Source organism: Pseudopipra pipra, chromosome 13 (assembly GCF_036250125.1).
Source record: "Pseudopipra pipra isolate bDixPip1 chromosome 13, bDixPip1.hap1, whole genome shotgun sequence".
Classification (NCBI taxonomy): domain Eukaryota; kingdom Metazoa; phylum Chordata; class Aves; order Passeriformes; family Pipridae; genus Pseudopipra; species Pseudopipra pipra.
The window spans coordinates 18,090,824-18,105,541 of record NC_087561.1 but is presented as its reverse complement, the minus strand read 5'-3'; the positions used below and the strand labels follow the sequence as shown (position 1 = coordinate 18,105,541).

The window sequence follows — 14,718 nt, the reverse complement described above, 5'->3', positions numbered from 1 at the left end:
TGTCACTCAGCCAGAGACAGCATGTCTCTAGGAAACAGCACTTCCAGGCAATCCCAGCATCCAGAGCAGGGCTGGGCTGCCTTGGATGGCTTTTGTGCCCTTCCTTCGTGCACCTCAAGCCTCTCCTGGCCCTCACTGCTGGCTCAGAGACCAGGATTATGGTTACCTGGTTATGGTTCTGCCCTGGAATTTGTGCCATGAAAGGCTGAACAGCTACTACTCCAAACCTACTATTTTTACTTAGGTATTTCTACTTAATGCAGATTAATTTCTTACCATCACAGAAATACCACAAAAGGCTTAGAGAAACAAAAAGGCCTCATTTGGATCAATTAATAACGCAGAGCAAGTATATTATTAATGAGTAACAATTGAAGGCTCTAAGGAGGTGCAGAGCCCTTCTCTAGCTGAGTGCTGGAAAAACAGGGGCAATAATAAGGCTGTGATCTGGTGCTGCACATGCAAAATATTTGAGGCCAAATTAATCTTTGGTGGAGCCCTGCTGACATCACTGTTGGGATCTCGGGTGGAATGCAAGATGTTGTTTTATACTGAAGGAGGGAGTAGCCTGGGTGGGAGCTCAGCTCTGCCAGGGACCCTGGCAAAGCCCCTGTCCCCCCTCCCCTTTGCCACAGAGAGGGAGAGGCATTTTCCAGAGTCTGTTGCAATCCCACCTGCCTTCAGTACAGCTCTTTCCACCCTCAGCTGTCAAACCTTTGAACACAAAAGGGCAATTTCCTTCCATGTGTTTTACAGAAAGAGAAATAAAGATGTACGAAGATGAAACAGCCTCTGCAGCATCACCCATGGGGCTGTTGAGAGGTGGGAATGGGGGGCAGCTCCCCCAAATCCCAGCCCTGGGAGCATCCCATCATTCCCCAACTGCTCCAAACTCTGGACAGACCCACAGCTCAAACCAGGCTTTCAAATAAAACATGGAGAGCTCTGATGGATGGTGGATGGAAGAGCACACCCCCTGTGCTGAGCTCATGAGAATTTCTGGTTACAACAGAGATTTCTGTGGTTTTAAAAATACAGAGGATTTAAATTCTCTTGTCTCCAAACATCAGAAATTCGAGAGCTAATGGAGGTGAAGACAGAGTGCTCTGGATAAACAGGTTATTCTGTCACCATCAATTATTGCGTCTCTCTCCATTTGCTCTCCAGCGTGTGCCTCAGACACCATCCCAGACAGGGCACAGAGCTGCCTGCACTCCTGCTTTCAGCCAGCATGGCAATTTACTGCCTCCTTGGGAAGGCTTTGATATTGGAAAACCACAACAGAGCTTTCTCTTCACTTGAAAGGCACCCATGGGCTCAGGCACAGCAGAAGTGTTTGCAGTGCCCTAGGAGATGAAAGCAGTTCAGAACCTTTCACTTTTATTGGGCAAATTAAAAACAAACAAGTCCTTTCCTTTCTTTCCTTTCACTCTGCTAATGCCCATTGCCCTCCTAGGCTTTTGAGGCATCCTGCTGAAATACAGGGATTCAGAACAGCCTGGAATTCAGTCTGGCATTGGAGATGGAGACACAGAGAGCACTGTACAGAGGATAGGAACACCCAGCACTGCACAGGGCTCCGTGCCCACTGCTCCCCGGCCCTACGTGGATGTGGGGTGGAGCTCAGGGTGGAGGATTCAACCCCCTGATGTTACTGCTGTCTGACTTCCAGATCCATCTTCCTTAGCTTTTCGTTTGCACTCCTCTGTCTCTCCATAACTCATGCTGCTCCCCCCTCCCTCCTCCGTGCATACGGAGCGTGTCCGCCCTCACCCCTGATGTGAAGGCACATGATACCCCGGGCACCGACTGCACCAGACAAGGGCTCATCCAGCTGCAGAAGCCTTAAAATGGTGTTGAACCCCCTCCAAATGTCCCCCTGTGTGGGTACAGCTGGCACAGCGAGGGAGGGGGCGAGCAGAGGAGCAGGAGCCCAGGGCTAAAAGTGGCTGTTGACTTCACTCTCCCAGTTGGGTGTAGGTGGGGGAGGTGGGTGGCTGTGAGCAGCGGGAGGCGGAGGGGGCAGCAGCTATTTCCAGCTGCACTCATGTGCCATTTCTCTCCATGCTGAGATTTTATAGAAAACAGCAGGAGGTGGGAAGTGGGGGGAACCAAAAAGGAAAATCACAGAGTCTTTGCAGGAAAAACATGTTAAGGAACAGGGGAAAAGTTGTTACCATCATCACAGCCCTGAGATTCTGCTCTTGAAACAGAGGGGTTTAAAAATATAACAGAACCCAAGGCTACTGGGACTACTTTCCTGCACTGGACACAACAGCGTAGGATGGGAAATGAGGCCACTCGACCAAGGGGCACTGAAATGATGGTAAAAGCTGCTGTTTGCAGAAAGCCTCCTCCCTAATAAACTGCAAGGTTTTCTTCACTCCCAGAGATTATGTAATGTGTTCTTGCCTGCTGCTGACTCATATTTTCCAAAATATATCTGGGAAGGAAAACATACGCACATGTGTTTTAATGCATAGGTTTCCCTGCCCGTATAAAAAGAAGAGAGGAAGGTGCAGCCCTGCACACGCATGTGCACATTGCCGTGTGCAGGGATGAGAGAGAGGGACAGTCGGGAATCTGCTCAACAAACACAGAGATTAAATCAGCACCGTTTTCTGGAGCAAAACACAGCAATTCTGGAACACAGTGTAGGAGGTGAACAAGGAACTGGGAAGCTACGGGGGGAGATGGCAAAGTAAGAAGCACTGAGCACGTGCTACGGACAACCTCCAGCCAAACCTGGGCTCTGGGCATGAAACACAGTCTCGTCCTGGGCTTCAAATCCAGCTGGGAAAATGGGGTTTGTGGCACTTGGAGCCACTGTGGCAATATGCAAATAGCAGTGGGCTGAGAGCACCACGGGGGTGGCCCAGCAGCGGCTCAGCAGCCCCCACCCCTGCAGAGGGGTGCTGGGGCAGCAGCACCAGCACTTCCCCAACTCCTGTGAATGCCTGTGAATACACTCCGGGTATGCACCGAAGAAGCCAGGCTTCTCCAGATTGAAGATTCATAATTCTACGGCACCCAGTAAGTCTTAAGCATATTTGTTCCCAGTCTGCAGGTTTGGGAGGTTTAGTTTCCTTGCTCTGTGTGTGTGTGCACTTTTAATTCTTTAGGAAAGGCTTTCTGACACTTCTGCAAAACCCTCAGTACCCAGGAGATGGGATCGATCTGGTGCTGGGCATCAGATGAGAGATCCAGCTCGCCTGGACCAGAGGAGACTGAAAATCTATCCAGATGTCAACTCCTGATCATGAAATCAAGGCAGACGGTCTCCACTGACGACAGCTGAGTTTCCTTGCACTGCCTCCTCCTTGTGCCTGTGTGTTTGGGCAAAAGCAGGACACAATTCCCCAGTGCAGCTCCTTGTGCCCCACAGCAGAGACAGGTCCTCTCCTTCAGCATCAGTACACATATACACACATCCCAATACATGGGCACTATTGACATTCCCTGGCTTATTCATCCAGCTTTCCATATGTACAGCATCAGGGCAAGACAATTCAATTTTAACACCTAAAACCTCATCAGAGCCAACTGCCAGTTAAAGGATGCTCTTTCTTGTTTCACAACAACTTTAAAACGTTTCATCTGGATTCAAAACCTGTTCTGTAATTGCTACTTTTTAACTAAATTCATCTAGAACTTCACAAAAGACCAAAGAACATCCAGCCTGCCTAAAAGGCTTTGGAATAAAGCTTAAAAACAAACATTAAGGATTGATCGCGCTTTTCCAAGATTGTACTAAAACTGACTGAAGCTCAACTAGATAAGGAAAGAGAGTTGCATTAAATTAATCAGCACCTTATCAAGCCAGGAAGAAAGAACTGCAGATAACAAGCCTTCCCTAAATTTGGTATGAGAACAGAAACTTCAGCGCACGACGTACTGAGCAAACCTTGTCAGATATCCTGAATACAATGCAGGGGAGTGGAGCAGCAGAAATAGCAGGGGAATGTGGTCCACAGAAATCCTTTGAAAAAATCTGTTTTCTGATAATGCCAGCAAGAGCCTGATGCTTTTGTCAAACGGAACAATTTTACTTGACTAAACTTTTCTACAGATATGCCCAGCAAATTAACCCACTGCTTATTGGGGTAAAAAACTGATCCTTAGGGGTTTGCTCTCAATTTCTACTTGTATAGCTGAGGCCATATTGCATTTTGTCAATAACAAGAAAACAGTTCTGGACACAGTTCAGATCTTTGTTGCTTTGAAAGCCCTCAGAGTTTGGCCAATTCCTCTCCTGGAATCCTTCAGGGTTGAGCTGCAGCCACTCTCACCACTCTGAGCTCCCTTGTAGGGCCTTAAAAATCCAAAAACTGGCACCAGGAGCAGCTTAGCCCTTGGAAAACAGACACTTCGGGGCAAACATCCCATCTCTGGAGAGGGAACTGATGTGAACAAACCCAGTTGGCAACATGCAAGGATTTTTAGGGCCTGCCCGTGAGGCTGTGGGTTCTGTGGCACAGGGCACAGCCCAGATGCTCACGTCCCCATCACTCCAGGGAGGTCACCAGAGGAGGCAGGTGGGGAGCAGGGCTGGGGACAGCGGCCACTGCCCTGGGAGGCCATGGGATAGCCAGGCATGCTGCCTTCCCACCAGGAGCAGTGGGAAGGACACTCCAGCTTCAGTTCCCCCCTGGCAAAAGCACAGTGCCCCCAGGCATGCCCGGGCAGGGTGGTGACAGCACAGCAGCTTTCCCAGAGAAGGACAGGACGCCAGAGCACAGAGCTGTGCTGGGGCAGGGAGGTAATCAAACAACAATGAGCAGTCTAGAAATCAACTTTGGGCTTCAGCCAAAAAAAATAAAAGGGAAAACAAAGGGCCAGGCTGCCTCACCCTGTGCCATGGCAATGGGGTGACTGCCCTGCCTTCGTGGCCGTGGCCCCCGGGCGGGGCTGCTGGCTGTCCCCGGCACCGGGGGGGTCGAGCTCTGTGTCCTGCCCGCCCCGGGCGGTCCCGGAGAGGGACAGCACCTCCTGGACCGGACCCGGCCGGCCGAGCAGAGCGCTTTGCAGTGCGGCCCCAGCCCCGCTCAGCCGCGGCTGCTGCCGAAAATAGCCCCGCGCTCGCTGCCAGCAGCCCATACTTGCGTTATATATGTCTCAGCTGATGCAAAGGAAGGGGCAGGTGCTGAACCACATGGGCCCTTCACATGGGCACGGGCACGCTGGGCTGCTCCCGGTGCCTGCTATGCCGGGGGCTCCCAAATCCTCCAGGGCAGATCCCCCACGACACTGGAGCAGCTCACCCCACGGCCCCAGTGCCAGCCCGTCCCTCTGACACTGCCACACGGCAAGCTCTGGGTAAAACTGCACAAGCCAGAATCCAAACACCATGGCATGCCTTCCCTGCCTCCCCCACAGCCCCTGTGCCCTGCTCCTGCTCCCAGCCCCACAAACCCGTCTCACCACACATCTCTCCAACCTCCCGGCACTGTGAGGGCAGCAGGAGTAGCTCTCAAAGTAGCACATTTCTGTGACATTTTCTGTAGGGATAAACCAGAGTCGGTTGAAATCCAGACCTATTTCTTTAAATACCTTCCTGCACATGCTCCCTTCGCCCCCTAAAACTCTTTAGTTCAGGTGGTGAAGCTTTTAGGCCTGCCCAATGTGTTCATTAACAGCAGAGCTCTGGGGGCTTCCTGCCCTGAGCTCAGACGCCGTTGTGAACACACCATCTGAAAATAAGGGAGTAATACTCTACGAAAACTGGGAATAAGGAGTGAAGGCTGCATGGCCCTTTGGTGGTGAGGAGGCCAGCAGGGTTAGAGCCAACCTGGCCCTCTGTGGGTACTTGCAGATTAAAACTCATTTCCACTCAGGAAAGAAATCCAACCACAACTAATGAAATAAAGAAAATAAATCATGGTTCCTCCAGCAGCTCTTCCTCCAGGAGCATCTATTTTTAGTGAGAAGCATCAATCACTACAGTTTGCTGTCTACGACGGCTCCAACAGGCAAAATCCAGCTAGGCTGGGCCAACGTGGGCACACACACGTTGCCCACCTGTCCTGCCATTCCCCCACCGACCAGCCAGAACACCACCACAGAAAGGGGAGAAACAGGAGTCCATTGGTCTTGGCTGCTCCACAGTACTGGATGATGTTCCTTTTCCCCACGTGGGAAAGAGGAGGCACAAGGTAACAAAGGAACGTGCCCAAGGCCATACAGTAAGTCAGTGGCAAAGCCAGGACCAGGCAGAATTATCCTCTGTAACCCCTGAACAAGCGCTCTCTTCAGACAGGCCAATTCTTACACAACTATTAACATGTGGGAGTTTTCCTCAAGCTTCCCAACTTCTGGTCACTGGAGACTCCGCAGCTAAGAGACAAATCGCTGTGTTCTACCAAAATAGCTCTGCCAGCATTTCACTGGGAGAAACGGATTGAACACGATTATCACACCCAGCTAAGAAAATACACATTGCAAATACAAAATCCAGGACCCCCCTCCCCGACAGAGATGCATCATCACAGCACAGAGCACACGGATACAACACAGCATTGCGCACACACACATGCACCAGGCACCACGGAGCACAACCAGCATTCCCTGAACGCACAAACCAAGGACCACAGCGAAATGAAATGACAATACAGAGAGGAGTTCTAGTCACAAATTAAAATAAAACCAACCAAAAAAAAAAAAACCAAAACAAAAACACCAACAAACTTACATGGATTTTTGGCAATTTTCCTTCAGACATTATACACAGCAGCTGGGCTGTGTACTGAATACCTGATCCGAAAAGAAATATAACCACATTATGCAAACAGATGGGGGCAGAAGTCAGGTGAACATGCAGCTCAACAACACTCATCTATGGGCTGAGAAAGCACCTCTGCATTCCCACAGAAGGGCTCAGATCGGGGCAGATCTTCATTCACTACAAAGCAAGTGCTGTGCTGCTGCCATCCTGGGGAAAATCCAAATGGCAGGACACAGCGGAGCCATCGCGTCAGAGACCTCTGAGCGGTCCCATCCTCTTTAACTTGTCATGTGAGCTTTAACACAGAGGTGGGAAATATCCAGGGTGGGGGAGGAAGCCTTTAGAAACCCAAAAGGAAGCCCTTTATCAGCCCTAAAGAAAGAGCATTAAAATCACTGTGCAGGCAGGACCAGCCGAGATCATCCCAACACGTCAGCTTGCCGGGAAGCACCCAAAGAGGGGGACATCACCCACATCACCCTTTCCCCGTGGTGAGGGGGGTGTTTGAACCTTTAAGACGGTGGACTGCCGTTCAGGAGGAACGGACTTTTTATGGACTGTGGGAAACAGGGTTGCTATGATACAGGCAGAGGCATTTTCATGAATCCTGTGGCAAATAACATTGAATCCTGCTTAAGCAGACGAACAGTAAGGCAGGTCTCCCCTCACCCAGTCTCAGCAAACACAGAGCAGCAAGCACTGAAAGAGATTTTATGCATTATAAATATGCTATTTGCAGACAAATGACTTTTTTTTCTTTGGGGCCGCATTTTCCAGAGGGTCAGTGCTTTGGTTCCTTAAAGGGAACGATCCTTCTTCCTCATCCCTGGGCTTGAGCATCCTCACGAATGGGAAGAACTCAGTGTTCACAAACCCAGGGGGAGTCGCAGGGGTAAACTACTTCCAGGAACCCGACTGTGACCAGCCACGGGCATGACCCGGATTGTCCCACAGAGCTCAGGGAGAAGGGAAGCTCCACTGCATGGAGATGTTTCACAGCGTGCAAATGACACCCTGAATTTTGCAAGCACAGTCACTTACGAGCACGGGGGATCTACCACAAGCCACTGGGACTGCTGTCACCCCAAAAAGCTCCTAACGCGGGATGTCACAGACGGAGCTGCTCCTGAAAAGCATGGCAAGATGGAGTTGTTTCAGTGGCTCCTCGCTCCTGCAAAGCCAGTGCTCCCAGGCTCCGCTGCAGCCCCGGGAAATGCCAGGCTGCAGGGGCAACACCACCCGGTGGGGCTGGGGCACGTGGCTCAAGGCCCACTTGAGGAGGTAGTCACTGAGGCCTGGGGTGGGAAACGGAGATCAAACCAAACAAGCACCAAGCTCAGCCCTTGCTCGCTCTTTAATTTCCTCTCTTTCCCTCAAAATTCCAACGGGAAGCCTGAAATGACAGGAACGGTGCTGCTACAACAGCAAAGTTTTGCTGCGCCCAACTTTCTCATTGCTCTACATTAACTTTCCTTCTTTAACTCCACCAGCCTTTGGGAGAATAAAAGGCAAAAAGTTGTAATAAAATTAATAAGTTGTAATAAATTAATTCTCTCAAGCGTGTTCCACAACGGGAAAAACTCGTCTCGCAGCGATCCCTCCCCAGCAGCTGAGCAGGCACGGCCCCTCGTCCTCCCCATGCACCCCACAGATCCCACACAACTGCATGATGGAACCAGAGGGGCTGGCAGGGATGAGCCACTGGACACGGCAGTCCCAGCACATCCACACGCTTCCCAAAGATCTCCCCACAAGTACAAGCTCTGGATCAAGGAATGCACTGGGCACTAGGAAACCGTGCCAGGTATGGAGCATTCCTTGTAGAAATCATATTGAAAGGTAAACCTTCATGCCAGAGAGCCAGCCCTGAGAAAATAAACATTCAGGCACAGCCACAGCCCATTGGAACTCGCTTGTTGGTTTTGGGGTTGGTTTGTTTCTCTCATTTTTCCAAACTTACTCCTCAAATTCCTATGTCACTTAAAGCTGATCCCCTGAAAGGATGTTTTTGGCTGCTGTTTGATCGATTCCCTCTCCATGGCGATCTCAGCTCATTTATTACATTTCTAGGAGATTCTGCAACCTATAAAACTAATGACAGAGGATGGCTAACAGGCAAATAAAGCAAATTTGAGCTGTTTAATGACCCAAACCATCCTCAGCATCAATTTTATTTATTTTGTTGTTTTTTTTTTTAAAGAAGATTGACTCAGTCTCCTGTGAAGTGCTTGAAGCCGGTACCTCTTGCAGACAGCTACAAGTGAAGAGGGGGAAACGGAGCCAGCAGGCACCAGAGCATCTTCCTGGGCTTGTATCCCTGGATCCTAGTTTTTCTCCCCATTAAAATGGGCTACTGCCCCTGAACACTTCTGGTCATCTTTGGGGGCCAGTTGTTACCACCCCAGGACTCAGGGAAAATTTTTTTTCTCTTTTATTTACAACTAAAACCACTTTGAAATTGCCAAATTTGGAGGATTTAACTCAATCTTCCAGCCAGCCAAAAAGCAATTGGCTCCCGAGCCCAGCTCAGCATTTAACTCACAGCAGACAGACCCTCACAGGGAAATAACTCCACATCTCCATCTACTAGCTCCAGCTTTGTCTTTATGGATCAGTTACATGATTTATTTTTTCCTCCCAATTAGTAGAGGACATCAGATAAATGACAGACAGTTGGAATTAGCACAAACTAGTTAAATTATCAAGGCAGTAAAATTTCAGTGATCATCAGCAAGAGATGAAAACATTTTCAAACTGATTTTTTTTATTTGTTTGTTTTGAGAAATTCTGATTTTTCTGGAGGGGAAAGTAATATATAGAAAAAAATCCCTAACACTTCTAACAGAAGCATGGTACAGAGACATATTTTCAAGAGGAAAAGACATTACTCTTTTCAGACATCTCTTTCATATTCTCTCCAAACTTCACATGCTGTCACTGGAGCCTCCAGTCAGCCCTGCTTCCAAGCTGTAAACATTGCAATTTTGGTCTAGAAGCACCTCTAACTAGTGGACACCTCTCCAGCAAGCCTATAATATGCAACTTAACACTTCATTTTCAAGAAAAATCAATGTAAATAAAGTCACGCACAACAACCCATCTCAAAAGCTCGTTATCCTGGAGGTGCTCAAAGATTTTTCTTACATACATTCCCAAAAATTATATATAAATATATATATATACATATATATACAGTCACACATGAAAGAAAAGAAAGGCAAAATCAGATTTCTAGAAAATCAAAGCCAAATCCAACCCTTCCATATCTGTTGCTTTAGCAAAGAATAACACAGCTTGCATTCCCCTTTCCCCCTTTGATCCCTCCTTCCCAATTTGCAGAGACAGAAACCACATACAACCAAAATAAAAACCCAGCAGGTTATGTTTTGGTCCCTCTCACATCTTTAAAGAAAGGAGCTGGGTTACATCAGTGTGGATGTAGAATTTGGAGGCTTTAGGGCTGAATACTGAGAAATCAAGTCAGATCATCAAGGCAACGCAGATAAATACAGTAAGTAGAATTTCTCTCTCTCTCTCTCTTTTTTTTTTTTTTTTTTTTTTGTGGCTGAATGTTATTTTAGCAAAGATTTAATCCTTTAATAGGATTTCTCACACCCCCCCTTTAAAAATGTCCAGAGCTCAATTCCATTGCACACACCACCATCTCTCACCTGGCACCTACACGGTTACTCTCACAGACATTGCACATTAACTGCTTGCTAGAAATTGCACGCAAAATGACTTATTATTAACTCGAGCCTCTATTTCAAAGAAAGCAAAACAACACAGCCATTGCTCACCACAGACAGATATTTCCACTCTGCTTCTACCTAAATAAGTAGAGCCCTCTCTCACCAGCACAGCACCAGAGCAGAATGGATCACTGTTATTATTTATCACATTTAAAACCCAGGCAAAAGCAGCTACACTTACAGGCATACTTAAAAGACAAGACATGACAAAAGATTTAGGGAGAGATAATATACCAACGTCATACATATCACAGCGAGGCCATGTTGAAGCTCAACGCGTTTCCCCCCTCAGTAAGAAATCTCTCTCTCTCTTTCTCTCTCTCTCGTCTTTCTCTCTCTCTCTCTCCCGCTCGTGCTCTCTTGTTGAATTGCTAGTGGTAGTAGTAGCCCCCAACAGCTCAGGAGAAAAAATCCATTTAACGAGTGCCCAGGAAGAACATGAGTATGACATTCACAAGCAATAGCACCACAATCACTGCAAAAACGACCACCGTTTGAACATCCAAGGTCATGGTGCAATGCAGAACACTGTAGTGTTCGAGGTGTGGGGCTGGCAGATTTGGAGAAGTCAACCTCTGCTCTGTAAGACTGTCCATACATCCACCATGCTAGAATAGAGGAGAAAACTGTTCCTGGTTTTGGGTTGGCTCGTAATGCTTTGTGCTCTGCCTTAATTTCTCCCCTATCTGCTGTCTCTAGCTCATTCTGAGCCCGCTAAGTGAAGCATCATCACAACCAGTGAGCACTTGGGATGTAAAAATCCTTCCTTTAGGAAAAGAGCGAGCGCTGTCTGCAAGCTTCTCTGTCTGTCTCGTCCCCCCTGTCTCTCCCGGTCTCTCGCTGGCTGGCTGGCTTTTTAATTCAAGCCAGTGCAGATACGGCGCCCGTGTGAGTGTGACAGCTCCGCGAGCGGCTGCGGCTGCATCCCTCGGAGCGAGGCGGACCCTGGCGCATACTAATCAGCTCCAGTGACCAGGCAGCGAAGGGATCCTGGCTGTCACTCAAACGCAGGAGGAAGCGCTGGCTCCATAAATACGCGAGGCTTCCGCCCGCCGTGCCAGCGAGCGCCACGCAGACATGTCTGTGTCTCTGCCCTGCGCCGATGCGGAGCTCCGGGAAGGCGCTCCCAGCTTCCCGTGCCGCGCACAGCCCGCTCCTCGCCGCCTTTGTACGGCGGGGCCGCGGCCGCACCGCCTGCGCCGAGCTTCCGATGGGAAACTTGAACACCCGAGCTGCTGGGAGCCTGCTCAGAGCGGGGAGGGGAGCGAGAGCGGAGAGAAAAGCAGCCAATGTAACAAATAGGCAACCCTTGGTAACCTGGAAATTCAGTGTGAGCCTGAAATGTGGGGATTTGGTAGGGGGAATCACGTTTTAGCTCTGTACAGAATCACTGAATCTCAGAGTCAACCAGGCTGGAAAAGACCTCTGAGATCATTGAGTCCAACCTGTGACCCAACCCCACCTTGTCACCCAGACCATGGCACTGATGCCACATCCAGTCTGCCCTTAAACAACTCCAGGGATGGTGACTCCACCACCTCCCTTGGCAGCCCATTCCAATTCCCAATCACACTCTCTGTAAAGAATTTCTTCCTAATATCTAACCTAAACCTCCCCTGGTGCAGCTTAAGTCTGTGCCCTATTGTCCTACTGCTGGTTGCCTGGGAGAAGAGACTGAATCCCCCAGCTACAATCTCCTGTCAGGGAGCTGTAGAAAGTGAGAAGGTCTCCCCTGAGCCTCCTCTTCTCCAGGCTTAGCCCCCCCAGCTCCCTCAGCCTCTCCTCACAGGGCTCCAGAACAGTACTACGCACATCACCCCATCACAAATCCATACAGTCTCTCCCCTCAGCACTGCACTGGGTGTCTCCATGCTAAGACTTAAACTGAATCCGGAGATCTATAAAAGGGGGGAGGACAGATGGAGGATCTTTATTCCTTCTAGAGCAGCCAGAAAAGCTCATTCCTACATTACAATCACACACACTCAGTTTATAGTCCAGGTGCCAGGTGCTATCCCAAACCTCAATCTTAGATCCCAGCACCAGCAGTTACCTTGGAGAGGCATCACAATACACACAAAACAGATACACTCAGCTGGAAAAAGCAAATGATTTTCCAGACAAAGACAAATATAGAAATGCTGCCAATGCATATGCATAAAGCACTAAAATGCGCAGCCGGGGGCTGAGCACAGCACCTTCCAGGAAACCTGCGCCTCCCAACTCCGTGGCACTTCACACACAGGCACGGGGCCAATGCACACCAAACAGCAACTGAACTTGTTCTGCAGCAGCAAACTAAAGTCTGGAAGGACTTTAATGTTTAAACGTGGACAGGGAATGGGGTCGGCTCCAACGAGAGGCAGCCTGTCCTTCCAGGGCACAAGCATTCGGGGAAGGGACAGGGAGGTTATGCTCATACCCCACCTCACCACTCAAACCAACACTAAATCCATCTGTTCACTGCAAGGCTTAGCTTTATTTTATTTCCTTTGCTAGTTGGGTTGCCGGAGGGCTCACTTAAAAGGAGGAGGCTCCTATATCCACCTCAAACACCATGGAGGGAGAGCATGTCATGTGGGCGAGGACTGGGCCTCCAAGGAGCCTCCCTCCTCGGCCTCCACTCAGACCTGTGCAAGACCTACACTCCTCAGCCCCATTCACCTCTTCTCTGACCAGCTCTGTAGCACACGTGGGCCATGATGTGTTCACAGATGCTGAAGGTGAGCTGTGTTGAGCACAGTGGAAATAAGAACACTTTGGTTCCATCAGATGGTTTCTTCTCCTCTCTTTTTTATTTTGTGGGAGAAGTACCAGCCAGAGGTTGTCTCGAGCACCTGAGCCCCCTGCTCTGTTCAAGCAGAGAGTTTCTTATTCAGGACAGTGAAAGGTCATTTTTCACCTGCATATTTACAAAGAAGCTACTTTAAAGCTGCCCTGTTAGCACATGTGCCAGGCTGTATCCAGGTCACCAGCTTCCAGACCTGCATTCCCTATCAAGTATTCAGTTTTAGGACAGTCACTCTGTCTGATGCAATTTTAGACTAACCAGAATAGCAAACAGAGAATCACAGAATGGTTTGCGTTGGAAGGGACTCTGGAGGGGACTCTGGAGATCATTTAGTTACAACATGTAACAGATATGGAATATTTACTATTGCTACCATCCTTTCCCAAAACAATACATGCAATTTTCTGAAACCCAAACCTGAACTCACCCTAACATCCAGAAAATTCCAGTTTCTGTCTCAGAAATAAGTGACCTCTCCAAAACATACAACCAGCCCAGATTTAGAGGCATCTTTACAGCCAGTTAATGTTTTCCTCTAAACTGTGATGAGAGCAGAGGGAGCCTGGGTCTGGAACCCAGCTCAGGATCAGTCTTACTGTTAGAGGAAGCCCAGTGGAGATGTTCTACTGATCCACACAGCCCTGAGGGCTTGCAGACCCTCTGCAGATACAGCCCATCCTTTGCTCTGTGTGTCCTCTCATTGCCCAGAAGGGAGGCAACCAGTGCAGTTCCAAGGCAGACTCCTCTGAGCCTTTGCACACAGCCAGGGGAGCAGAATCGGGGCAGGTACGAGCACAGAGGCCTAAGAAATATCCAGAACAAAGGTGCAGCGATCACACATGCTCACAAGCTACTTCCGTAGCTGAAAGGGAGGGTTTCATTGCCAGCACTGCCAGGCAGGGCTCGGGCAGTCCCTCAGCACGAGCTGAGCCACTCACAGCGCAGGGGAGGGCAGAGATGCTAAAGACAGGCTTTACAAAGCCAGCCTCTCCTGGGGCCGTCTGCCAGCCTCGGGCAGGGGGTCCCCAAAACCCCCTCCCCAGTACAGCCTGAGCATCGCGAGCAGCTGCAGGTGAGGGGCGAGCTCAGTGCTGGGCTCCTGCCTGCAGGGGCTGGGGGGCTGCTCCAACCACAGCATCCCTGTTCCCCAGGTCACACTCCAGAGCAAACACCCCAGCAGATCAGGCAGGAAAGCACCAGGTGCCTCACCTCACACAGGTACAGATACTGGGCTCCAGTGGAAGCTATGTGTGTTAACAACCACTGAGAGTGAGCAGCACAAACAGATTTACTGCAGAGAAGCTTCTACTTAAATGATATTCACAGTATTCCCAATAGTACTTGCTGCTTTATATAATTTCCTATGCCTCCTGCGTGCACTAAATGTTAATTTTACTACAAAAGTGGATGATACCGTCTCTTAGAAGCCTCTCTGAAAAAGAACACCTACACAG

General features: G+C 49.3%; 2 protein-coding genes across 15 annotated transcripts in view; both read right to left on the bottom strand.

Annotated features, from left to right (window-relative positions):
* ARHGEF9 (Cdc42 guanine nucleotide exchange factor 9) overlaps positions 1–14,718 on the bottom strand; it is a 187,361-nt gene that overhangs the window by 106,082 nt on the left and 66,561 nt on the right. For 2 of the 14 annotated variants that reach the window (XM_064670198.1, XM_064670196.1), the window contains exon 1: positions 10,719–10,834. The exons of 8 other annotated variants lie outside the window; for them this stretch is intronic. Coding sequence is in view for 4 of the 6 variants with exons in the window: in XM_064670191.1 (XP_064526261.1) it covers positions 6,689–6,718 (30 nt within the window). In the remaining 2 variants the exon portion in view is untranslated. Of the gene's footprint in view, positions 1–6,688; positions 6,751–7,762; positions 7,848–10,707; positions 10,835–14,718 lie in introns of those variants that run through there. 4 more of the 14 variants (XM_064670195.1, XM_064670193.1, XM_064670191.1 and 1 more) reach the window with 3 other exon arrangements.
* Positions 10,890–11,069, bottom strand: LOC135421587 (uncharacterized). Its single transcript, XM_064670206.1, has one exon. It carries the CDS (start codon positions 11,067–11,069, stop codon positions 10,890–10,892), a length of 180 nt encoding a protein of 59 aa, XP_064526276.1.